This window comes from Myotis nattereri (genome assembly GCF_964212035.1).
Source record: "Myotis nattereri genome assembly, chromosome: X".
NCBI lineage: Eukaryota > Metazoa > Chordata > Mammalia > Chiroptera > Vespertilionidae > Myotis > Myotis nattereri.
Genome location: NC_138078.1, coordinates 48,389,177 through 48,414,764, shown reverse-complemented (window position 1 = coordinate 48,414,764; position 25,588 = coordinate 48,389,177). Strand labels below are relative to the sequence as shown.

Here is a 25,588-nt window from a genome sequence, read left to right as displayed (position 1 = left end):
GCAAGAACAGGAGCTTCTAAAAGAGAGCAAAGAAGAACACTTGGAATTAAAAGAAGTGATAGCAGATATGAAAAACTTAGTAAACGGTTTCGAAGATAAAATTAAGAAAATATTTTAAATGGCCAAAAAAGGAAAGAGATGGAGGATTAGAGAGAAAAGAGAAAAGTAAAAGTCTAGTCTAGGAGATCCAAACAAATGAATTTTATAATGATAAAGAGGAAATTATACAGGAAATAACTGAGAGGATTTTCTTTGAATATAAGACTGAATTAGTCTGAATTTAAGACTAAAGCGTTTTTTCCAGAAAGGACCAATATGGATGAAGATAGATGGTTAAGGACCTCATTAGGTAAAAAAGAAGGAACTCTTGCCTTTTGCAACAGCATGGATGGAACTGGAGAGCATTATGCTAAGTGAAATAAGCCAGTCAGAGAAAGACAAATACCTCATGATTGCACTCATTTGTGGAATATAGAGAACAACATGAACAGGGACAGATCCAAAGACAGAGAAACAGCGATCAGACTATTAATCCCCAGAGGGAAAGTAGGGGAGGAAGGGGGCAAGTGGAAGAGATCAACCAAAGGACTTGTATGCATGCATATAAGCCAAACCAATGGACATGGACAACAGGGGGATGAGAGCATGAGTGGTGGGGAGGGGAAGATGGCGGTTTAATTGGGGGGGGGGGATGAGGACACATTTGTAATACCTTAACTAATAAAGAATTTTTTTTTAAAAAAAGGACCTCATTAGGAAATTTCAGAATCATGGGAACCAAGATTCCTGCCTATCTAGCATTCTATAACTGGCCAAAGTAATAGGAGGATAAATAAAGAAATGTGTAGATTTGCAACATCTCAAAAACTGACATCTATACCCTTTTTCAGGGAGCTTCATATAAATGGGCTTCATCATAATAAGTGAGCAAAGCCAGAAAAATAAGACCAGGAAATATTGGGCAAGAGAATTCCAACATACGAAAGAAGCAAAGATAATTCCTTAGGATGAAGGTAGAAGAAGATCCCCAAAATACAACCTGGCAGTATGCATAGAAGGCAACAAGTTCAGATTAGAGCTACCAGAATTTTCCAGGTGATACTACTTTAAAATGAAATGACATGAATGAGGATATTTAGAGAACTAGAGGAGAGTTAGGGATTTAGTGTTAAGTGTCTTGAAAATTAGAAACCAAAGCAAAACAAAGAAGGCAATTAGTAACTTTAGGGAATATAAAACTTGTTTGGAAAGTAAGATTAATCACATTTCATATGTATCAGTTATAAATAATATTTAGATATCCATGATAATGTAAATACTAAATATGAATAAATAAACTTACAAGTATATTGGGAGTATGAGGAAGTGTGCTTAGGTTGGGGGGCAAAGGTGGTGGTAATGGGACAGTGAGAAGAGAGCTAAATCCTCATCTTTATTGTAAAGTTAATAGGTAATGCATAAAACTTAAAAATTAATAGTAATATTTATTTTGAGATATTAGAAATATGGAAGTAAATACTAGAATAATTGACTTAAAATGATATGTCGTTGCTTCTTTGGAAGGGGAAATAGGAGAAAAGAGCCTGGGGATTGCTGTTTGTCCTAAACTATTATGTAAAACTATGTGATTATTTGCAAAAGAAAAATTTTAATAAAAATCTTTAACTTTGGATGCTACTTAAATGATCATTTGAGCATTATGAATGTTATGCTGCAATCAAGTTTCCAGGCTGTATTTCCTCTCTTCAGTGACTGTACAGTACAGTAGGTGGAAGCTACACTCACCTCCTCCCAGGACCAAACTGGAATCACAACTAAATTACAGAACAATCATGATGAATATCCAACGTGAATACTAGCTGAGAGAAGTCTTATAGACAAGGATTTATAGAAGAAGCCACATCTTCTGTGATTGTTCTAGCCCAAAGCACCTGAGCTGGAAAGAGTTGTCCATATAACAGCTGACTGTGAAAAGCCACAGGGTTTCTGTCCATCAGAGAGAGACAGGAGTCCACTGGAGATACAGGTACCCTCTTAAAGGGCCAATGCACAAAATTTTTTTCACAGCCTTTCATCCTAGGCTCTGGCAGAGAGAGAGCAGAGTGAACTAGACTCCCTGTGCTGAGACATTCTCCCACATCTCAGACACCATCTTTATTGGATGGAGCATGAACTCTGTGTGGCATTAGCCAGGGGGAATGCATTAGCCCCACCGTACTCACTCCTTCTAACCCCACCTTCACATCATTTGAGGATAACATGATACTGTATAGAGAAAACCCTAACATTCTATCAGAAAACTACTAGAACTAATAAACGAATTCAGTAAAGTAGCAGGATACAAAATAAATATCCATCAATCGCATTTTTATATGCCAATAATGAACTATCAGAAAGGGAAACTTAAGAAAACAATCCCATTTACAATTGCTTAAAAAATACCAAGGAATAAATTTAACTAAGGATGTAAAAGACATGTACTCAAAAATTATAAAACACTGAATAAATAAACTGAAGAATATACAAATGAGTGGAAGCATATACCGTGTTCATGTATAGGAACAATTATCATAATTAAAACGACCATACTATCCAAAGCAATCTATAGATTCAACACAATTTCTATCAAGATGATGCTGTATTTCACAGACCTAGAACAAATATTCCAAAAATTTATATGGAACCACAGCAATCTTGAAAAAGAAGAACAAAGTTAGAGGAAGCATGCTAACTCACATCAAACTATACTTCAGGACCATAGTAATCAAAACAGCATGATAATGGCATAAAAACAGACATATAGATTAATGGAGAGAACCCAGAAATAAACCCATGCCTTGATGATCAATTAATATTTGACAAAGGAGGCAAGACCAAATAATGAGTTAAAGATAGTCTATTTAACAAATGGTGTTGGAAAAATTAGGTAGACATGTGCAAAAAAAAATGAAACTAAACCACTTTCTTACATCATACAGAAGAATAAACTCAAAATGGATTAAAGACTTAAATGTTGGACTCGAAACTATAAAAATCTCAGAATAACACATAGGTAGTAAAATCTAGGCCATTTCTAAAAACAATATTTATTTCCTGATATAATGCCTTGAGCAAGGGAAAGAAAAAGAAAAACTAAAGAAATGGAATTACATCAAACTAAAAAGCTTTTGCACAGCATAGAAACCATCAACAAAATCTAAAGACAACCCATTGAATGGGAGAACATATTTGCCAATGTTACACGGTTAATACCTAAAATTTATGAAGAACTTATACAACACAACACCAAGAAAACAAACAATCCAATTAAAAAATGGGCAGAAGACCTGAATAGACACTTCTCCAAAGAAGACATATAGATGGCAAAGAGACATATGAAGAGATGCTTGACATCACTAATCATCAGAGAAATGCAAGTTAAAACCACAGTGAGATATAACTTCACCTGTGTGAGAATTGCTATCATCAATAAATCAACAAACAAGAAGTGTGGTGAGGATGTGGGGAAAAGGGAACTCTCATGCACTGTTGGTGGGAATACAGGTTGGTGCAGCCATTGTGGAAGGCAATATGGAGTTACCTAAAAAAATTAAAAATGGAACTGCCTTATGACCCAGTGATTGGACTTTTGGGAATATATCTGAAGAAACCCAAAACACTAATTGAAAAAATGTATGAACCCTACATTCATTGCAGTGTTATTTACAATAGTCAAGAAACTTGGAATCAGCAAATTTCAAGTTTCCATCAGTAAATGAGTGCATAAAGTACCTGTGGTGCATTTACACAATGGAACACTTCTTGGCCATAAAAAAGAAGGAAATCTTACCCTTTGCGACAGCATGGGTGGACCTGAGATCATTATGTGAAGTGAAATAAGCCAAAGAAAGACAAGTAAGTACCATAAGATTTCACTCATTTGTGGAATCTAATGAACAAAATAAACTAACAAAATAGAAACATACTCATAGATAGAGAACAGATTGTTAGCTGTCAGAGGGGAGCAGGGTTGTAGGGCTGAGTGAAAAGGTGAAGGGATTAAGCAATGAATAAAACTTCATAGACAAAGACAATAGTATAAGATTACCAGAAGGAAAGAGCGTTGGGGGGAGGTAGAGGGTGTAAATGGGGGATAAATGGTGATAGAAGAAGACTTGGCTTTGAGTGGTAAGCACACAATACAATATATAGATGATGTATTATAAAATTGAACAACTTAAACCCATATAATTTAATTAACCAATGTCATCCCATTAAATTCAATAAAAAATAAAATTAAAAAATATTAAAATTTTTCAATGCGGAAAAATTGAAAAAGTTAAACCTAGCATTCAGAGTTGATAAGAATTTTTTAAAGATCCTCACATACTGCTTCATAAATGGGCATTCTCAACAAATAGCAGTTCCTTCCCTTATCAGTCCAACACCAGCCTTTTGACCTGAGGATGGAAAGTGACTCTTGATTAGAACCTCTGGTACATTTGGCACTTGTGCTCAAATTGACCCTGGAAAAGAAGTTCTTTTGAATCCATGTTGGAATGGCTAAGAAATAGTAGACTGATGCCACTGGTGGTTGACTTTAATGGAATTAAATGCAAGTGGACTTCAGAAGAAATAGAAAATTCAAATAGACCAATAACAAATAAAGCCATTCATTTAGCAGTCAGAAACCTTCCTGAATAGATAAGTCCAGTACCAGCTGGCCCCAATGGTGAATTCTACCAAAGGTTTAAATAACTTATTCTTCACATAATCTTCCAAAAATAGTAGAGGAAATACTTCCCTACTCATTCTAAGAGGCAAGTATTACCCTGATAGCAAAACCCAAAATAACAAGAAACAAGAACTGCAGACCAGTATTGTTCAAGAATATAGATGTAAAAATTGTCAGCAAAAAACTAGCAAACCAAATTCAACAACTTAACCAAGTGAGGTTTATCCCCAGAATGCATTGTTGGTTTAACATCTAAATAATTCTATCAGCCCAGCCGGTGTTGCTCAGTGGTTGAGCATCAACCTATGAACCAGGAGGTCACGGTTCAATATCCGGTCAGGGCACATGCCCGGGTTGTGGGCTCAATCCCCAGTAGGGGTGTGCAGGAGGCAGCTGATCAATGATTCTCATTATTGATGTTTCTATCTCGCCTTCTCCCTTCCTCTCTGAAATCAATAAAATATATTAAAAAATAAAAAAGTCAATCAATGGATTACACCATATTCATAGATTAAAGGACTGAAGTGCATAAACATGTCAGACACAAGAAAAACATTTGAAAAACACCTTTTCATTATAAAAATATTATACAAACTAGTAATAGAAGGGAAGTTTCCCCACCTAATAAATGGCTGATACAAAAAAATCCCACAGCTAATATATTTAATAGTGAAAAACTAAAATATTTCTAAGTTAAAAAATAATACAAGGATATGTACTCTTTTCTCTTCCATTCAACATTATGCTGGAGGTTCTATCCTAGGTAATTAGCCAACATTGGAAAGGCACAAGTAAAATATGTTTATTTGTATATGACTTGATTTTTTTGTATAGAAAATATTAAGGAGTACACACACACACACACACACACACACACCACATACTCACATACTATTAGAACTAATAAAGGAGTTGGGATACAATATTGCAGGATACAAGATCATTATACAAAAATAAAATATATTTCTATATATTTTTTTACCATAAATTTTACTCCTCAGTTACAGTTTGGATGCCAGGTGGGTCCTGGAAATATTGGGCACACCACTTTGTAAGGTATTTGATGGTCTAACCACTATGTTGCACACCTGAAACTATTTCTATACACACTTAATGAACAATTTGAAAATTAAATTAAGAAAATAATCTTATTTACAGTAGTATGAACATATTAAAGTACTTAGGCATAAATCTAACAAAAGAAGTACAAGATTTTACACTGAATTTTATTGGAAGAAATTAAGAAAAACCTAAATAAATAGATAAGTAGGAAGACATTCCATATTCGTGAATTGGAAGACTTAATATAGTAAAGATGGTAGTATGCACAAATTGATTTATAGGTTCAGTGCAATATCTAGCAAAATCCCTTTTGATCATTTTGTTCAAATTGATAGGGTGACCCTAAAATCCATGAAGAAAGCACTAGAATAGAAAAAGGAATCTTGAAAAAGACTCACAATTTTTAATTTTAAAGCTTACTACAAAACTATAGAAATGAAGACTGTGGTGTCAACATAAAAATAGACATATAGATTAATAGAATAGAACTGAGCGTCCATAAATAAACGTATATATTTATGCTTAATTGATACTAAAGAAAATGTGGTGCATACCTTGGCCAATGTTGCTCAGTTGGTTGGGCATTCTCTGTTTGGTTAGGGCATGTGCTCAGGTTACAGGCTCCATCCCTGGTATGGGGTGTGCAGGAGGCAGCCAATTTAAGTTTCGCTCTCACATCCATATCTCTCTCTCCCTTCCTCTCCCTCTCTCTCTAAAATGTTAATAAAATATTTTAAAAAGAAAAGAAAGGAGGGCGAGGGTATGAGTTGGGGGGTGGGGGGCAATGAGGCAATGACACATGTAATACCTTAATCAATAAAGAAAAAACGTCATAAAAAAAAAAGAAAATGTGGTGTATCTATACAATCAAATATTACTTTGCCATAAAAAGGAATGAAGTACTGATAAATGGGTAAACCTTGAAACTATTATGCCAAGTGTAAGAAGACATTCACATATTGTATGATTCCAGTTATCTGAAATGTCTGTAGTAGATAAATCCATGGAGACAGAAAGTCAGTTGTGATTTCTTGAGATAGGGAGTGGGAGAATGTGGGGAATGGCTGCTAATAGGTATGGGCTTTCTTTTTGAGGTGATGGAAATATTTTGAAATTAGATAGCAGTGATGGTGGCACAACTTTCTAAATATACTAAAACGTCCTGAATGGTCCCCTTAAACAAGGGTTGAATTTTATAGGTGAATTATATCTCATAGTTTTTTCTTTTTAATATCTCATAGTTTTTACTTTAAAAATGGAAGTGGAATAGAAAGTCACCCACAGAAGTCTTTGCTATTTTTCTGGCTGCTATGTTTTCTTCAAACAATTGGTACTTTAAGTAGATTCAGCAGCTGGAAGGACAGTTTTCCCTATCTTTTGTGTGAAAATCTGTCCTGTGTTTTGGTATCTGAGTTGGGGCTCCGGCTGTAGACCTACTTGAGGTTTACTCACAAGGCTTCCTGATTGCTTATAAGCCACCTAAGTGTAATTTCTCTAATAATAATTTGGGTTTTATTTGACTATGTTGAATGAATTGGATAGATCTGCATGTTATGTGACCTTGGACAAGTTAGTTCACCCTTTTTTACCTTAATTTTCTTTACAATATCTACTTCTCAGCATTGTGAATACTAAATGAGATCATGGAATTTAAGTACCTAGCACACTGCCTGGACTGATGTAGGTTTCACTTAATGTTAGCTTCCTCCCTATTTCTTTCCCTCTGGTATAAGCACATTCCTTACAAGTCAGATCACTCGGTTCTGTCCTGGCTTCCTGCCTAGCAACAGATGGCCTCTAGAAATAAACCATGGGTTGAGGTATTTTTTTTCTTTTTATCTGTATCCTCTGCTGTGCCTCTTCCAGTACCTGGCACACTGCAGGTGCTCAATGAATTTGGATTTTCTGTGAGACAACACAGGCCTTTTACTTGAATTTTCCAGCACATTGCTGACAGGATTTCAGGGTGTCAGCATTAGTCAATGACAAGCATGGCTAGTGTTCCTTTGGAGGCCGTTGTGCTGAAAGGCTGAGAGCTTAATGGAATTTCATACTTTAGGAGAGTGACAATTGAGTCCTCCATTCCCCCATAAAATTTTCCAACTCTTGCTTTCCAGCTAAACCTTTCAGGATATTTTAATCATCTATAACATCATCTTTTAATATGCAGCAGTGAAATGCTTAAACAAAACCAAAGAACCTATTGCCTTGGAAATGTTTTACTTATTATTATGTTGTCTGAATACATTGTAGATTAACCTTCTAAAGACACATATTTGGTTCACTACTGTGTTCCTTCTTCCTCCTTTTAAAAAAATCGAATGAGTAGTTAATGACTATGAAAAAAATTGGAGAGAATAAAAGTACCCAGCATTCAGGCACATTTTCAAATGTCATTCTCTGAGCAGCAGCTCCCATATCCTTTAGCTGTACTGGTAGGAACTACTCTTTGTCTAGTTGGAGCCATTGAGGGCTATATTTGTAGAAGTCAAAACTACCAAGACCAGTGCAAAAGCAAATACACTCTAGCTATTTTTTTTCTTCTCAGGAAATAGAGAGATTGGCCACATGAAACCTGGCACTGTGCCCTGCGTTCTCAGTTCTGAGTAAATGGAATTAAAGCTATAGACATCTTAATCTGTGCCTTCTCTTCCATGTCTAGGAGCGGAAAAAGAAATTTGAAAAGGATGGTGAGAGGTTTTATTCTTTGTTGGATCGACACTTACATCTGTCTTCCAAAAAGAAAGAATCTCAGTTACAAGAGGTATGTTAAAAAACATGTCCGCTTTTCCATTGCCAGCTATACTTTGTGGTAGCTTCCTGTTGCAATGCTTTCCTCGTACCCTGCCTCAACCGAGAATCATGTATGATAGTATTTCTTGCAGTTAAAACCATGGCCTGGGACCCAGCTGTCCTGAGTTTTCAAGCCAGCTCCTCCACTGATTCACTGTATGATTTTGAATAACATATTTCTTTCTTGGTCTGCGTTCCCCTATCTGTCAAAGGAGGACTGGTACTCACCGATCTACAGAATCCCTTTCAGTTCTAAGTTTCTGATTCCATATTCCACACGAGGATAGAGTTAAAGCAGTGTTGTATTTGGTGGGTCAGGAACAGATATATTTTTTCCCTTTGAGGTATTCCAACATTAGTTATTTTTTGCTTCTGCACTGGGACTATAGCTTATATGGGACTTGCATTGATTTCAGTTCAAAGAAGTCACTATTTGGTGAGTGCCTACAGCATGTCAAGTTCCATGCTGGGTGCAGCAGGACTACAAAGAAAATAATGTCCTTCTGCAGCATACCATTTGGATAAGAATACACATGACTCTTGTACAGGTAGAATTGTTCTATACTATAATATGTATGTGTATGTGGTGTCCTTGTAGGGGTGGGAAAGTATTTAGAGAATAAAAAACTTTGAATGTGGAGAATGGCCTTTGTGGAAGAATGTTGCTTTCCAATTTAAGGTGGTCATTCAATAATAGGTAAAATATTTGATGGATAGAAATGGAGAAATGGACCCTTCTAGTGGAGGGCAATGGCACAAAGAATGGAAAACATTTTGACCAGAATTTGCATTACTACTGGAAGGCGATGAAAGACAAGCTAAGATTAGGCAAGTTGAGGCTATATTGTGGAGTAATAGGCTCAGGAGTTTGTATTGGACCTGGAAGGATCATTGAAGGCCTTTGATTGTGCAAGCAATATGAGTGGAATTTTATTTTAGGAATCTTAACCTGGCTGGGGCTATACAGTGAATTAGATCAGGGAGAGACTGGAAACAGGAAAACCAATTTAGGAAACATTGCAATGAGCTAGGGGAGAGGTCTGAGAGTAACACTGGGGAAGGGAAGGAAGGACTTAATTGATTAAGACTTTTTTAAGTGGAAAAATGGGCCTATGGGATAAAAGGTCCAGTACCATATAGAGATATTTACAGATACCCAATTGATTAAGGTAATAGATAAGTGCTGTGAAAGTTCTTAGAAATCATCCTCTCCAAGGTCATACACATTGTGGCAAAGTTGAAGGTCATCCCAGACACTTGATTTAGTGAGTATACATCACATCATGTGAGGTGTTTCAAGGTGATGAGTTGTGGGAACCATGCCAGCTCCCTGGATAGTCAAGGCTTGTGGGAGCACAGAGGCCTTATTATCAATACACCAGAATGGCCAAAGGCCACTCTGGGCATGAGCCTAATCGAAACATCCAAGGACTCTGAGTCTGGGAATCCCAATCAGGCCAAGATACCATGAGTGGGTACAAGGACACACGGTACACTGCCCTTCAGTAGCCACTATGATTGATGTCACTGTTGGCATGAAGCCTTCTTTGTCTAAATAGTGTAAAAGTAAGTCACTGACCAGCTAGTTGGCTGGAGTGTGAAGAAGTCTGCTGGAGTACGGAGAGAGAGCATCTAGGATGAAGAGTGTGAAGAAGTCTGCTAGAGAGAGCAGCTGGGCAGGAGAGACAGGAGAAGCCGCTGAGCTGGAGAACTCAGATACCGCTATGATGTGAGACTGTGAGTCTAAGAGGCAGTGTGTGGCTCCTCGGATAATAGCTGTGGGTACAGAGACTAATGCTGCTTTATGGGAAAGATATGTACTTACCAGCCAGTGTCTGGCTGGCTGCCTATATGGACTTCACCGTGAGGACTGTTTTTGTCTGATGGCTATGTAGCCACTGGCTTCTGCAATAAAGACTCATTCTTATACACCCACAACTTCTCATGGCTTTTCTGTCCGCCCCACTGCCAAGAACACCTGTGTCTAGTGAACAGAGGATAAAGGAGGAGTGTGGAATAAGTTCCCAACAGTTAGTACAGTGGGCAGGGATTGAGAAGGACCTGCCCTGGCATAGTCGAATGGAAGGATTCAGAAGAATACATGGACTCCCAGCCACTCAGAGCCAGTCAGATGAGCAGAGCTGTGTGGTGCTCTTGCTGTTGGCTCTGACATGAGTCAAGAGCCTCAGTGTTAGATGGAGTTAGTATTGAGAAAGTAAAGAACTATTTCTATGTCATAAACTAGAATGAAGTACTAGTCTGGGGTCTTCTGCCATTTTCTTTCACACACTTTTATTTTATTCCGTTTTCATCTATTCTGTGCCAAAATTCCAATGCAGAAAAGAGCTAACATAACAGACCTGAGACTACTACTATGCTTCAAAAGTTCTACTTACAAGAATTGCTCTTGGCTAGTATCTGGGAACTTGGATGGTAAACAGTTCCCTACACTGATATAAAAGTTTCCCTAAATGTAAGTGATTCAGTGTGCCTAGACTGCCTGTACCAACAATGTGGTTTATGTTGAATGCCTTATTTTCTTCTGGGAGTCTGGGATTTGGTACATGTTTGGTAAAGGGTACCTTTTTGCATCCCCCAAGAAAAACGTAGGACACCCAGTCTTTTTTAAAAAATATATATTTTTGTTGATTTCAGAAAGGAAGGGAGAGGGAGAGAGAGATAGAAACATCAATGATGAGAGAGAATCATTGATCGGCTGCCTCCTGCACACCCCCTACTGGGGATCGAGCCTGCAATCCAGGCATGTGCCCCAACTGGGAATCGAACTGTATCCTATGAACTCATAGGTCAATGCACAACCACTGAACCATACTGGCTGGACAGGACACTCAGTCTTTAGTGAGCTTCCTTGGTAGACAACATTGCACATGTGTTGTCATAATCCCTTGATGGAGTTTGACCTATATGACTACACTAAGAGAGAACACTTGGAAATTTGCACCTAGTTTACTCTGAACTTTACCCCGTGTATTTTTTCCTTTGATGGTTTTGTTTGTATGCTTTCACTAAAATAAATCTTAGCCATGTGTATTACTATATGTTGAGTCCTGTGAATTGTCCTACAGAATTAGCAAACGTGTGGGTTTGCAACTCTGGACACTGTTCAAACTTTATTCTTTTGGAGATGGTTGCAATGGAAGTTTCTGGAGTGTCCTAGCAGTGTGATGCTGTATGTACACATCCCTGATGACTTTCCTAATGAGCAAGGATGCAGTCTTATACTTGTTCAAACAGAAAAAAGCTGGGGATCCTTGGTTACATTTTTTAATATTAAAAAACTTTATTTTTAGAGTAGATTTAAGTTTAAAACTTGAATGATAAGTACAAAGAATTCCCATATATCCCTACTATCCTGCATATAGTTTCCTCTATTATTCATTTATTTAAATTAAATTTATTGGGGTGACATAGGTTAGTAAAATTATCTAGGTTTCAACAATGGAACAAAACAAATATCAATCCAAGCCATTATGCTCAATTAATATTTGAAAAGGAGTCAAGAGCATACAATGTAGTCAAGAGAGTCTCTTCAATAAATGGTGCTGGGCCAAAAAAATTAAAATACCTAGGAATAAACTTAACTAAGGAGGTAAAAGACTTATATGCTGAAAACTACAGGACACTGAAAAAAGAGATAGAGGAAGACATAAACAGATGGAAGAATATACCGTGTTCATGGATTGGTAGAATCAACATCATCAAAATGTCCATAATACCCAAAGCAATTTATAGATTCAATGCAATCCCCATTAAATTACCAACGGCATATTTCACAAATCTAGAACGAACGTTCCAAAAATTCATCTGGAATAAAAAAAGACCCCGAATAGCTGCAGAAATCCTGAGAAAGAACAAAGTAGGTGGGATCTCAATACCAGATATCAAACTGTATTACAAAGCCACTGTTCTTAAAACAGCTTGGTACTGGCACAAGAACAGACATATAGATCAATGGAATAGAATAGAGACCCCAGAATCGACCCAAACCACTATGCCGAATTAATATTTGACAAAGGAGGCAAGAGCATACAATGGAGTCAAGACAGTCTTTTCAGTAAATGGTGTTGGGAAAATTGGACAGATACATGCAAAAGGATGAAGCTAGATCACCAACTCACACCATACACAAAAATAAACTCAAAATGGATAAAAGACTTAAACGTAAGACGGGAAACCATAAAAATACTAGAGGAATCCACAGGCAGCGAAATCGCAAACATATGCCGAAGAAATTTCTTCTCTGATAATGCTCCTAGGGCAATGGAAACTAAAGAGAAAATAAACAAATGGGACTACATCAAAATAAAAAGCTTTTGCACAGCAAAGGAAACCATCAAAAAAACAACAAGAAGACCCACTACATGGGAGAACATATTTACCAATGATACCACCGATAAGGGTTTAATTTCCAACATTTACAGGGATCTCATGAAACTTAACAAAAGGAAGATAAACAATCCAATAAAAAAATGGGCAACGGACCTAGATAGATACTTTTCGAAAGAGGACATACAGAAGGCAGAAAGACATATGAAAACCTGCTCAAAGTCACTAATTATACGAGAGATGCAAATCAAAACGACAATGCGTTATCATCTCACACCTGTCAGAATGGCTATCATCAACAAATCAACAAACAACAAGTGTTGGAGAGGATGTGGAGAAAAAGGAACTCTTCTGCACTGCTGGTGGGAATGCAGACTGGTGCAGCCACTGTGGAGAACAGTATGGAGCTACCTCAGAAGACTAAAAATGGAACTCCCATTTGACCCTGTGATCCCACTCCTAGGAATATATCCCAAGAAACCAGAAACGCCAATTAGAAAGGATATATGCACCCCTATGTTCATAGCAGCACAATTCACCATAGCTAAGATTTGGAAACAGCCTAAGTGCCCATCAGCAGATGAGTGGATTAGAAAACGGTGGTACATATACACAATGGAATACTATGCTGCGGTAAAAAAAAAGGAACTCTTGCCTTTTGCAACAGCATGGATGGAACTGAAGAGCATTATGCTAAGTGAAATAAGCCAGTCAGAGAAAGATAAATACCACATGATCTCACTCATTTGTGGATTATAGAGAACAACATAGACTGATGAACAGGGACAGACCCAAAGACTGAGAAACAGCGATCAGGCTATCAATCCCCAGAAGGAAAGTAGGGGAGGGCAGGGGTAAGGGGAAGAGATCAACCGAAGGACTTGTATACATGTATATAAGCCAAACCAATGGACATGGACAACGGGGGGATGGGAGCATGAGTTTGTGTGTGGAGGGGAGGTTGGGGGTTAAGGGGGGGGATGAGGACACATTTGTAAAACCTTAACTAATAATAAAAAAAAAATATGGAAAAAAAAATAAATGGTGCTGGGAAAATTGGACAGATTCATGTAAAAAAATCAAACTAGACCACCAACTTACACCATACACAAAAATAAACTCAAAATGGATAAAGGACTTAAACATAAGACGGGAAACCATAAAAATCTTAGAGGAATCCATAGGCAGCAAAATAGCAAACATATGTTTTAGCAATATCTTTACTGATACAGCTCCTGGTACAATAGAACCTAAAAAGAAAATACCACCAACTTACACCATACACAAAAAAATAAACTCCAAATGGATAAAGGACTTAAACATCAGACGGGAAACCATAAAAATCTTAGTGGAATCCATAGGCAGCAAAATAGCAGACATATGTTGTAGCAATATCTTTACTGATACAGCTCCCGGTACAATGGAACCTAAGAAGAAAATAAACAGATGGGACTACATCAAAATAAAAAGCTTCTCCACAGCAAAAGAAACCATCAACAAAACAACAAGAAAGCCCACTGCATGGGAGAACATATTTGTCATTGTTATCTCTGATAAGGGTTAACCTCCAAAATTTATAGGGAACTCATACAACTTAACAAAAGGAAGATAAACAACCCAATCAAAAAATGGGCAAGGGACCTAAATAGACACTTTTTGAAAGAGGACATACATATGAAAACCCACTCAAAGTCACTAATCATCCGAGAGATGGAAATCCAAACGACAATGAAGTGTGGAATGGCTATCATCAACAAATCAACAAATGACAAGTGCTGGGGATATGGATAAAAAGGAACCCTCCTGCATTGCTTGAGGGAATGCAAACTAGTGCAGCCACTGTAGAGAACAGTATGAAGTTTCCTCAGAAAACTAAAAATGGAACTTCCATTTGACCCAGTGATCCCACTTCTAGGAATATATCCCAAGAAACCAGAAACATCAATCAGAAAGGATATATGCACCCCAATGTTCATAGCAGCACAATTCACCATAGCTAAGATTTGGAAACAGCCTAAGTGCCTATCAGTAGATGAGTGAATTTAAAAACTTTGGTACATCTACACAATGGAATACCTTGCTGTGGTAAAAAAGAAGGTATTCTTACCATTTGCAGCAGCATGGATGGATCTGGAGAGCATTATGCTAAGTGAAATAAGTCAGTTAGAGAGAGACAAATACCACATGATCGCACTCATTTGTGGAATATAATGAACAACATAAACTGATGAACAAGGACAGATCCAGAGTCGGACAGGAATCGATTGGACCATCGGGCCTCAGAAGGAAGATAGGGGAGGGTGGGGGTAAGGGGGAGAGATCAACCAAAGGATTTATATGCAAGCATATAGGCCTAACCAATGGACACGGACACCAGGGGGGTGAGGGCATGTGTATGGGGGGATAGGGGGTAACAGGATAAGGACACATATGCAATAAATTAATCAATAAAAAAATTTAAAAAAATCCTCACCTGAGGATATGCTTATTGATTTTAGGGAGAGGGGAAGAGAGAAAGGGGAAGACAGAGAGGGAAGGAGGGAATGAGATAGAGATAGATAGACAGAGAAATATGAGAGAGAACATTGATTGATTTCCTTCAATATGTGCCCTGCCGGGGATTGAACCTGCAACCTAGAAATATGCCGTGACTGGGAATGGAACCTGGAATGTTTTGTTAAATGGGATTATGTTCCTACCAACTTAACCACGTCAGCCAGGGCTGAACTGTTTTAGTCTTTGGTAATCTGGTAAACTCTTTATCACTCTTTCCACTCTGAATGATAACCTTGCTGGATATAGTATTCTATATTGTAGATTTTTTTTTTTATTTTAGCAGTTAAATATTTTTCCCCCACTTTCTTCTGGCCTGTAAAATTGCTTCTGAGAAATCAGCTTAGTCTTATAGGATTTCTTTTGTATCTAACTTGTTTCATTCTTTCTCTCTTAGCTTTTTTGTTTTCATTTTAATATATCTTGGTGTGGGTCTCTTTGTGTTCATCTTTTTTCTTTTTCTTTTCTTCTTTTTTTCCCCCCCCCTGGGTCCATCTTGTTTAGGACTCTCTATGCTTCTTGGACTTTAATATCTGTTTCCTTCCCTAGATTAGGAAACTTTTCAGCCATTATTTCTTCAAATATTTTTTTCTGTCCCTTTGTTTCCCCTCCTTCTGGAATCCCTATAATGTGAATGTTATGTATCTCCCAGATTTCTTATACCATCCTCAGTTGTTTTTTTTTTTTTTTTTAAATATATTTTATTGATTTTTTACAGAGAGGAAGGGAGAGAGATAGAGAGTTAGAAACATCGATGAGAGAGAGAAACATCGATCAGCTGCCTCCTGCACATCTCCTACTGGGGATGTGCCCGCAACCAAGGTACATGCCCTTGACCGGAATCGAACCTGGGACCTTTCAGTCTGCAGGCTGACGCTCTATCCACTGAGCCAAACCGGTTTCGGCCATCCTCAGTTTTTTAAAAAACTGGGTGGCTAAAGTCTCCTCTAGCTCTAGCATTCTGTTGATCCCATAAGCACTGACTTGCATGAATGAGTATGCCGATTTGTTTCTGATTGGATAATTTCCACTATTTTGCCTTCAGTTCACTAATCTGTTCTGGATTAATAAAGCTGCTGTTGATTTTTTATAATGTATTCTTCACTTTGATTATTGGATACTTCATCTCAGATTGGTTCTTTATTACATTTTCTATCTCTATTCAAGTGCTCTCTGAGTTCTTCTATTCTATGCTCAAGTTCATTGAATATGGTTGTGACTGTTGCTTTGAATTCTTTATCTGACAAATTACTTAACTGTGTTTCAGTAGTATTTTCCTCTGGAGTTTTTTCTTGTTCCTTCATTTGGAGTATATTCTTCTGCCTCCCCATTTTGTTTGACTGTCTGTGTTTGTGCCTTCGAGTTGGTTGGAATAGTTACTGTTCCCATTCTTGAAATAGTGGTCCCTGTTAGTTTGTGTGTTGAATACTTTTAGCTTGCTGGTTGTAGTTGGGGTGGATGCTTGCAATACCTATTGTTTCACATAGCTTGAAGGAGTGGGTTCTGATTTGGCTAGCCTGGTATGTGTGTGTGCTTTCTTGCCTTTCTGATATGGGGAGGGCTGCATGATAGAAGGGACTGCCTTGTGTGTGCTCAGCATGTCCTGTTTTAATTATCTGTGCTGGGCTATTCTGCATGATTGCTTTCTTGTATTTCAACCACTTATTAGCTCCACCCTTTCTTTTGGTGGTGCAGCCTTGTGTGTGCAAATAGCCTTACTTTGTTCTTTACCTTCTCTTGGCTCGGCAACCCTACCCAAATGTACGGTAGCACCCAACTCACTCTGCATTGATCTGTAAGGTTTTACTAGATCTGTGTTTTCTTTGGGCAGAGTAGCCCCACATGTGCATGCTGCAGTGCCCCCCTATCTCTGCACTTTCTCTGATGGGGCAGTCCTGTGTGCTGGCACCACAGCCCATTTATCAGCTCCATACTCTTTCTAGGAGTAGCAGCACCCCACTGTCTGTGCACTTCCTCTGGATAGGATATCCCTATAGCCAGGGACCACAGTCTTTTGCTACCTCTATATTCTTTCCAGGCAGAGGAGCGCCACATGTATGTGCAACCCAATGGGTAAAGCATAAACTCGAAACATAACCCTGCCACATCTGCTGGATCAGTCTCTGAGTGAAGAAGCTCCTTTGATGCAAGCTATCATGCCCTCCTTCTTCTGTTTGATCTAACTCCAGGAGTGGTGGCTGAGGATGTGCTGCAGCACCTGTAGGTTGTCCATAGAACCTGGATGGAGCTTCCATCTGCCATCCACATGCCTGGGAGCTGTAAACAATGATGTGCACCAGTTCCTCTGGTCCTGGGCTGTTCCCTCAGCTCCTGGAGAGCTCTTGCAGTTCCTCAGCATTCTCTATCTCCCCCCTCCCATTTCTCTCTCTCTCTCTCTTGTTTGTTGTGCAGAATCTATTGAAAAGGCTCTAAGTTGTCTTTCAGGAAGAATTTCTGTAAATATAGGGATACACTGAATGTGTTTTTGGGAGAGTGCAAGCTCACTGTTCACAAATGCCACCTTCTTGAACCTACTAAAGAGTTCTTAAATATCGGATATAGGCTGCAGGACCAGCTTTGATTCTCCATATTCAAATGTCTATACAGTTTTTGAGATATTGTTCTCTCTGATTTCAATTCTCTGTTGCATCTAAGAGGAGTTGTTGATTTTTTACCTTGTTTAGCTTTTTTCATGAATGACAATGGACATGACAACTTACAGGCTTCTTACTTATAGGACCAGAAACAGAAGTCTTGTGTCAATCACCTTTTATCTCTTGGCTTCATGTTCCCTAATTGTAAAACAAAGAAATAAGATCACTACTTGGTGGCTAAAGTCTCCTCTAGCTCTAGCATTCTGTTGATCCCATAAGCACTGACTTGCATGAATGACTATGCCGATTTGTAACATTTGCTACCCTTCTTACACAGGCAGACCTGCAGGTGGACAAGGAGAGGCACATTTTTTTTGAGTCCTCCCTTGATTATGTTTATCAAATCCAGGAAGTTCAGGAGTCCAAGAAGTTCAATATTGTGGAGCCGGTAAGTTCTATCTGTTGGTTAATGCTTTAAAAATATTTACCAAATGCTTGGTAAATACAGAGAACTTTGATCAGAAAATTGGAACTTCGAAGAATGTGAAAGATAATCCCTGTTTAAAAACGAATCTTTCCTCACCCATGTTTTCTCTCTAGCTATGCTTATTCTTTATTTTATTCCGTTCTTGTTCTTTTGTTCTCTGGCTTTCTCTGTCTCCCTTTAAACACACACACACACACACACACACACACACACACACACACACATTTTTATTGATTTTTTTAGAGAGAGAGGAAGGGAGAGGGATAGAGAGATACTGGTAGATGAGAGAGAAACATCATCGATGGATCCTACATCTGCTGGGCTCTGTCTCCCTTCTTTTTACCTCGTTCTCCTTCCTTTCTTCCTCTCATGCTTTCATAAAGCCTTTTAAAAATACCCATCATATCCCAGGCACTGTGCTAGGAACTCATTTCCTGTGTACTCAATGACTTCCCATTCTAACATGTTTACTTCTATTTTCTTTAACTTTTTTCTTTACTTAAATCTCCTTAATTTGTTATAAAATAAAATGTACTTTGATTTGACAGCTATGTTGAATTTTAACAACTTTTTATTATAACAAATGTATTCTTATTGCAGAAAAGCTAGAATAAATTATAAGAAAAACAAAGGGGGGGGGGGGGAAAGACATATATACCACTCTTTGTAATATTTTAAGCAATACAACAAAATTTATAAAAAAGAAAAACAAAACAAAAAAGAAATTCCCCATACAGAGATAATGACTGTGAATATTGTGGCATTTTCTTCCCATATTCTCTATGTACCTATTACATTTGTTTTCTATCTGCATATACCCATGTACTTGCAGATTTGGGTGTGTGTATACGTATGTGCATAAACATGCATATATTGCAAATTAATATATGCATCTGTGTTTATGTGTATCTGTCATTTATATATGTCTGCTTATGTATATGTGCAAACAAGTATTTATTCATTCATCCCATAAACATTTATTGTGCTTCTATTATGTGTTGGGCACTGTGCTAAACACTGGTTTTGTTATAGTGAACAAGGCAGACTCAGTTTCTGTCATTATGGATACTAGTCTCATGTCGGTAGACCAAAGGTAAGGAAAATATCCTATATAATAAAAGCCTAATATGCAAATCAACTGAACCGTGGAACAACCAGCGGAATGACTGGTCACTATGATGTGCACTTACCACCAGGGAGCAGACGCTCAACACAGAAGCTGCCCCCAGCCTGAAGGCCCCAGGCCAGCATAGGCAGGTGCCAACAGGAGCCCCCCGATTGCCCCACTAGTCGCCCCGCAGAGGGAGGTGACCAGTGGTGGTAGCAGAGCGCAAAGCTGGTGAGCAGGCAGCTCCAGGCCGGCCAAGGTAGGTGCTGGCGGGGTCCCCTGATCACCCTACCAGTCGCCCCACAGATTGGCCCTGATCTCTGGCCAGGCCTAGGGACCCTATCTGTGACCAAATTTTGTGCAGCAGGCCTCTAGTACATAAATAAAATAATCGTTAGTTGTAATAAGCACTAAAACAAAGAACAAAATGGGCAGCTACTTTAGGTCAAGTAGTCAAGGAGGTCCTCTGAAATTTTCATTAAGATCTAAAGAAAGCAAAGGTGAGGCAATGGGAATAATGGGGAAAGAACATTCCAGGCATAGAAACACAGACATACGTAGTCCTTAACTTAGAAAAGAATGGTGTAATCAATGAATAAAATACTGGTGAGATATAAGGGAATGGCAGCAAATAATATCTGAAAGGAAGGCATGGGACCTACAGCTATGGTAAGGTATTTGGGTTGTAGTCTAAGGGAAACCTTTGATGGATATTAAGCAGGATATAATATGAGCTGATTTTATTATGGAGAATGGCTTGGAAGAAGCCAACCTTGTGAGTGGAGGAACCAGTTAGGAGGTTAGTGCAGTGCTCTAAGCAAGAGAAGAGGTTGTTTTGGGGTAGAGTAGTGGTAGTGTATGCTGGGGTGTTTCTCAGCATCTAGAAGGGTTCAGGAATCTTGAGAAGGGTGGTGTGAAAATTAATAAAGAGCCTGGAAATATAAATTTGGAATACATGGAGGTGCCAGAGGAGATTTAGCTATAGTAGCGAAGTTCTCTGAATCTCTGGACCCCTCACTCTTTATTAACACAAATTACCCTAAAGCAAAGCAGATATATATATATATATATATATATATATATATATATATATATATATGAAACATGGTAATTAGCGTACGTCCGCTACCCTTTCCATTGGCTAATCAGGGCGATATGCAAATTAACTGCCAGCCAAGATGGTGGCCGGCAGCCAGGCAGCTGGAAGCGAACATGAGGCTTGCTTGCTTCAGTGACAGAGGACTCCAACGTTCGCCGCTTGCTGATGCTGGCCTCTGAGCTTGCAGTGTGAAACATTGTGACAAATATAGAAGCTAAACAAACTCCAGAAACCCGCTTTCAGCCAGCCAGCCAGGATCTCAGAGCTGGAGTTGATACAATGTTTCTATTATAGAAACCAAACAAACCACATGCCTGCTTTCAGCAGCAGAGGCCTCAGAGCTGGAGCCAGGGCTAAAGCTGGCCCAGAATTAAAAAAAAAAAAGAAAAAAGAAAAAAAGGGGGGGTTGGGAGCTTCAGTCACCCACCAGCCTGAAAACAGCCAGACTGGCCAGGCACCACAGTGGGGACCCCCACCCTGAAGGGTGTGTGACCAGCTGCAAACAGCCATCATCCCCTCACCCAGGCTGGCCAGGAACCCCAGTGGGGACTCCCACCCCGATCCAGGACACCCTTTAGGGCAAACCAGCCGGCCCCCACCTGTGCACGAGGCCTCTATCCTATATAGTAAAAGGGTAGTATGCCTCCCAGCACCGGGATCAGCGGAGCCACGAGGCCTCCCGAACCCGGGATCAGCGGAGCCGCAAGGCCTCCCAGTACCGGGATCAGCGGAGCCTCCCAGCACTGGGATCAGCGGAGCAGCGAGGCCTCCTAGCACCGGGATCAGCGGAGCAGTGAAGCCTCACTGTCCCTGTGTCAAGCGGAGCCATAAGACCTCCCAGCACTGGGATCAGTGGAGCAGCGAGGCCTGCAAGCACAGGGATCAGTGGATCAGTGAGGCCTCCCAGCGCCGGGATCAGCTGAGCAGTGAAGCCTCACTGCCCCTGTGTCAAGCGGAGCCATGAGACCTCCCAGCACTGGGATCAGCGGAGCAGCGAGGCCTCCTAGCACCGGGATCAGCGGAGCAGCGAGGCCTCACTGCCCCTGTGTCAAGCAGAGCCGTGAGGCCTCCCAGCACCGGATCAGTGGAGCAGCGAGGCCTCCTGGCCCCTGGAGCAGCGTGACAGGGGGCAGTGCCCAAACCCCCTGATAGCTCCGTAGCGTACACTGCATCATAGGGATGTGGAAGCCTAAGGCCTGTTCGAACACCTTTGCTGTCTGTGTGACAGGGGGCGGGGCCACAACCTCTCTATCCACCCTGCTCTGTTCGTGACAGGAGAAGGCGTCCCAACCCCCTGATCGGCCCTGCTCTGTGTCTGATAGGGGGGAGCTCCCCAACCCCCTGATTGGCCTTCCTCTGTGTGTGACAGGGTGCGGTGCCCCAACACCCCCATGGGCCTTGCTCTGTGTGTGACGGGGTGGAGCCGCAACCTCCCCATCGGCCCTGCCCTGAGTTTGATGGGGGGAGTGCCCCAACCCCCTGATAGGCCCTGCTCTGTGGGTGAGAGGAGGCAGCGCCCAACCCCCTGATCCACCCTGCTCAGTGTGTGACAGGGGGTGGTGCCCCAACTCCCCTATCGGCCCTACTCTGTGCATGACAGGGGGGAGCTCCCCAACCCCCTGATTGGCCCTGCTCTGTGCGTGACAGGGGGGAGCTCCCCAAACTCCTGATGGGCCCTGCTCTGTGTGTGACAGGGTACACACAGAGTACGGAGCCCCAACCCCCCTGATGGGCCCTGCTCTGTGCGTGACAGGGGGCAGCGCCCCAACCCCCTGATGGGCCCTGCTCTGTGGGTGACAGGGGGTGGCACCGGAACCTCCCCATTGACCCTGCCTTGAGTGTGACAGGGGGCAGCGCCCCAACTCCCCAATCGGCCCTGCTCTGAGCCTGACCAGGGGCTGCACCTAGGGATTGGGCCTGTCCTCTGCCACCTGGGAGCAGGCCTAAGCCAGCAGGTCACTATCTCCCGAGTGGTACCAGACTGTGAGAGGGCACAAGTGGGGCTGAGGGATACTCCCCCCCGCAGTGCACAAATTTTTGTGCACCGGGCCTCTAGTATATATATATATATATATATATATATATATATATATATACCCCCCCCCACACACACACACACATATATATATATATATATACACACACACACATACACACATATATATACATACACACACACACACACACACACACACACATGCTGAGTGGCCAGATTATTATGACCACTTGACATTTATAGGGAAATTAGTTATAATTTCGAGCTGAAGTTGCTAAAGGGCCAGACCATTATAAATAGGGTAGCAGGTTGTTAACCATGACAGGAGAAGTGATTTTTTTCTGAAGATATGGGTAAACAATGCAATTTAACAGCCTTTGAACATGGGATATATTTGAACGTGAGTGGCAAGATTATTATGACCACCTGATGTTTGTAGGCAAATTAGTCGTACACTGCATCATAAGGATATGGAAGCTTAAGGCCTGTTCGAACACCTTTGCTGTATGCAGTTACCAAGATAAAACATCTCCAATTCACACAGGAACACAAGGATTGGACAGTCGAGCATTGGAAAAAAGTCACGTGGTCCGATGAATCACGTTTTCAGTTGCATCATGTAGATGGCTGAGTGAGAATTTGGCAGAAACAGTATGAAAGCATGCACCCCACATGCATGAGTACAACCTTTCAAGCTGGTGGGGTCAGTGTTATGGTTTGGGGCATGTTTTTCTAGCATGATTTGTGCCCTTTAATTCATGCAGAACAATGTCTGAATAGCACAACATACCTAAGTATCATTGCTGATCAAGTTCATCCTATCATGTTGATGGCGTATCCCAATGGAGATGGCTTCTTCCAACAAGAGAATGCTCCATGCCACGGTGCTCGTATTGTACAAGAGTGGTTTCAAGAACATGGAGGGAGAGTTTACTTTGCTTAGGTGGCCCCCACAATCACCAGATCTCAATCCAATTGAGCATTTGTGGGACAAAGTTAAAAGCCATCAGGCAGCTGGTTCCACAACCATCAAATTTCACAGAACCGGACAGTGCTATTCATCAGGCATGGTGTCAGATTCTTCTCATCACTTTTCAACATCTCGTGGAGTCAAGGCCAAGAAGAATCACCACAGTATTAAAGGCAAAATGTGGTCATAATAGTCTGGCCACTCAGTGTGTGTGTGTGTGTATACTAGGAGCCCAGCGTGTGATTTGAAATAGCGCGGCCCTGCCCTGCCTTGATACCCAAACCTGTCCACGCAGAGCTCCAACGCGCCTGGCCCAGCTCCCAAACCCTCTGGCCTTCTCTGGCTGCTTCAAGCCCCGCCTTCAGTCCCTCTAGTAGCCATGGGCTGGTCCCGCCTTCTCTGGGTGCCTCCCCACTTCTGCCCCATCTCTGGAGCAATGCGTCAACTCTGCCCCATCATGGCACCAGAGGAGAGCGTGGAAGCTTCCTGCCTGCTGCACTGTGCTCCTTCCCCTAGCAGGTGGGCCGTGGAGAGTACGAGTGGTGGGTGGTGAAGGACTGGTGAGGGGAGTGCTGTGAACTCTCACCCCTTTCTTCCTTGGCAAGAGGTGGTCCCGCCTCCTCTGGGGCCTCCCTGCTGCCACCCAGTTTCCAGAGCAACTCCCCAGGTAATATGCTAATGACTGGTCATTACTGTTATGGCGTATCGCTCATTATCATATTAATATATATATATATATATATATATATATATATATATTTATATATACATGTGTTTATATGTTTATGGTGTGTGTGCATTTTATGTGTTCTTACCTGTTTACTTTCTAAAAACTATAGAATTATTTTTAGTACTTTTCATTATACTTCACTATTGCCAACATTGATCATTATTTTTTAAATGTTTATATTTGATTGAATTCATAATTTTTGTGTTTTTATTTATATTTATATTTGATTTTTAATGGGGTCAAGCACTTTGGGCATTAAAATACTTTATTTATTCTATGTCTTCTGCAACTCCCTCAAAACTTTTCTAATTTAAAATTGGGGTTTAGGCTCTTTGAATTCTTTAGCATTATGGCAGTCTTCATAAAGGTACAGATGCTTACTTTATTCATTTATCTATTTAGCTACCTATTCAACACATATTTATTGAGTACCTACTCTGTGCTAATCCTTAGGATTTAGAGAGAAAAGACACAGTCTGTCTTCATGCAGTCAAAATTATGAATGGTTTTATGTGCTATCTGAAAAGGATCTGAATGAATAAATTTGTTAGTAGTCCTTATTTTCTGGAACTGATTTCAGTGTAAATGTTTATCCTGGTAAGACAATAGCTATGTGTAGACATGTTTGTGTTTGCATGACTGATTTTAACACTATACTGGGTAAACACTGTGTGGAATTTCTTTTCTGTGCTTCTGTTTTCTTTATTTGATCAATAAGAAGGCACTGGTGATAAAGATATTTTTACATGTTTTCCCTAGGTCTTGGCCTTTCTCCATAGCCTCTTCATTTCCAACAACTTGACTGTGGAGCTCACACAGGATTTCCTCCCTTACAAACAAAAGCTCCAGCTAAGTTTGCAGAATGTAAGTTTGCATATGGGTTTTGTCACTTGACTCTGCATTACAATTGGATTTAAACCCTGATGACCTTGACTTTAGAATTCTAGGTTTTTGCACCCCAGCCAATTTGTCAAGACCCACTGGTGTAGATCACAGATATTTCAGTGTACTGGACGGTTCTTGCTCTTCCATTATTAGCTCTTCCCTGTCTTTGGCACTGACTGTTGCTGAAACCCACCCTTCTACCCACTGACAACTTTATCCAATATTTATTAAGAGTTGTTAATTTGCTATC

The 25,588-nt window shown here is 40.2% G+C and overlaps 1 protein-coding gene across 1 annotated transcript in view; it reads left to right on the top strand.

Moving 5' to 3' along the window:
* The window catches only part of OPHN1 (oligophrenin 1), a 629,793-nt gene that overhangs the window by 280,763 nt on the left and 323,442 nt on the right, over positions 1 to 25,588 (top strand). The window contains exons 6-8 of the mRNA XM_081080828.1: positions 8,439 to 8,540; positions 18,401 to 18,511; positions 25,213 to 25,317. Of these exons, the coding sequence (XP_080936954.1) occupies positions 8,439 to 8,540; positions 18,401 to 18,511; positions 25,213 to 25,317 (318 nt within the window). The remainder of the gene's footprint in view (positions 1 to 8,438; positions 8,541 to 18,400; positions 18,512 to 25,212; positions 25,318 to 25,588) is intronic.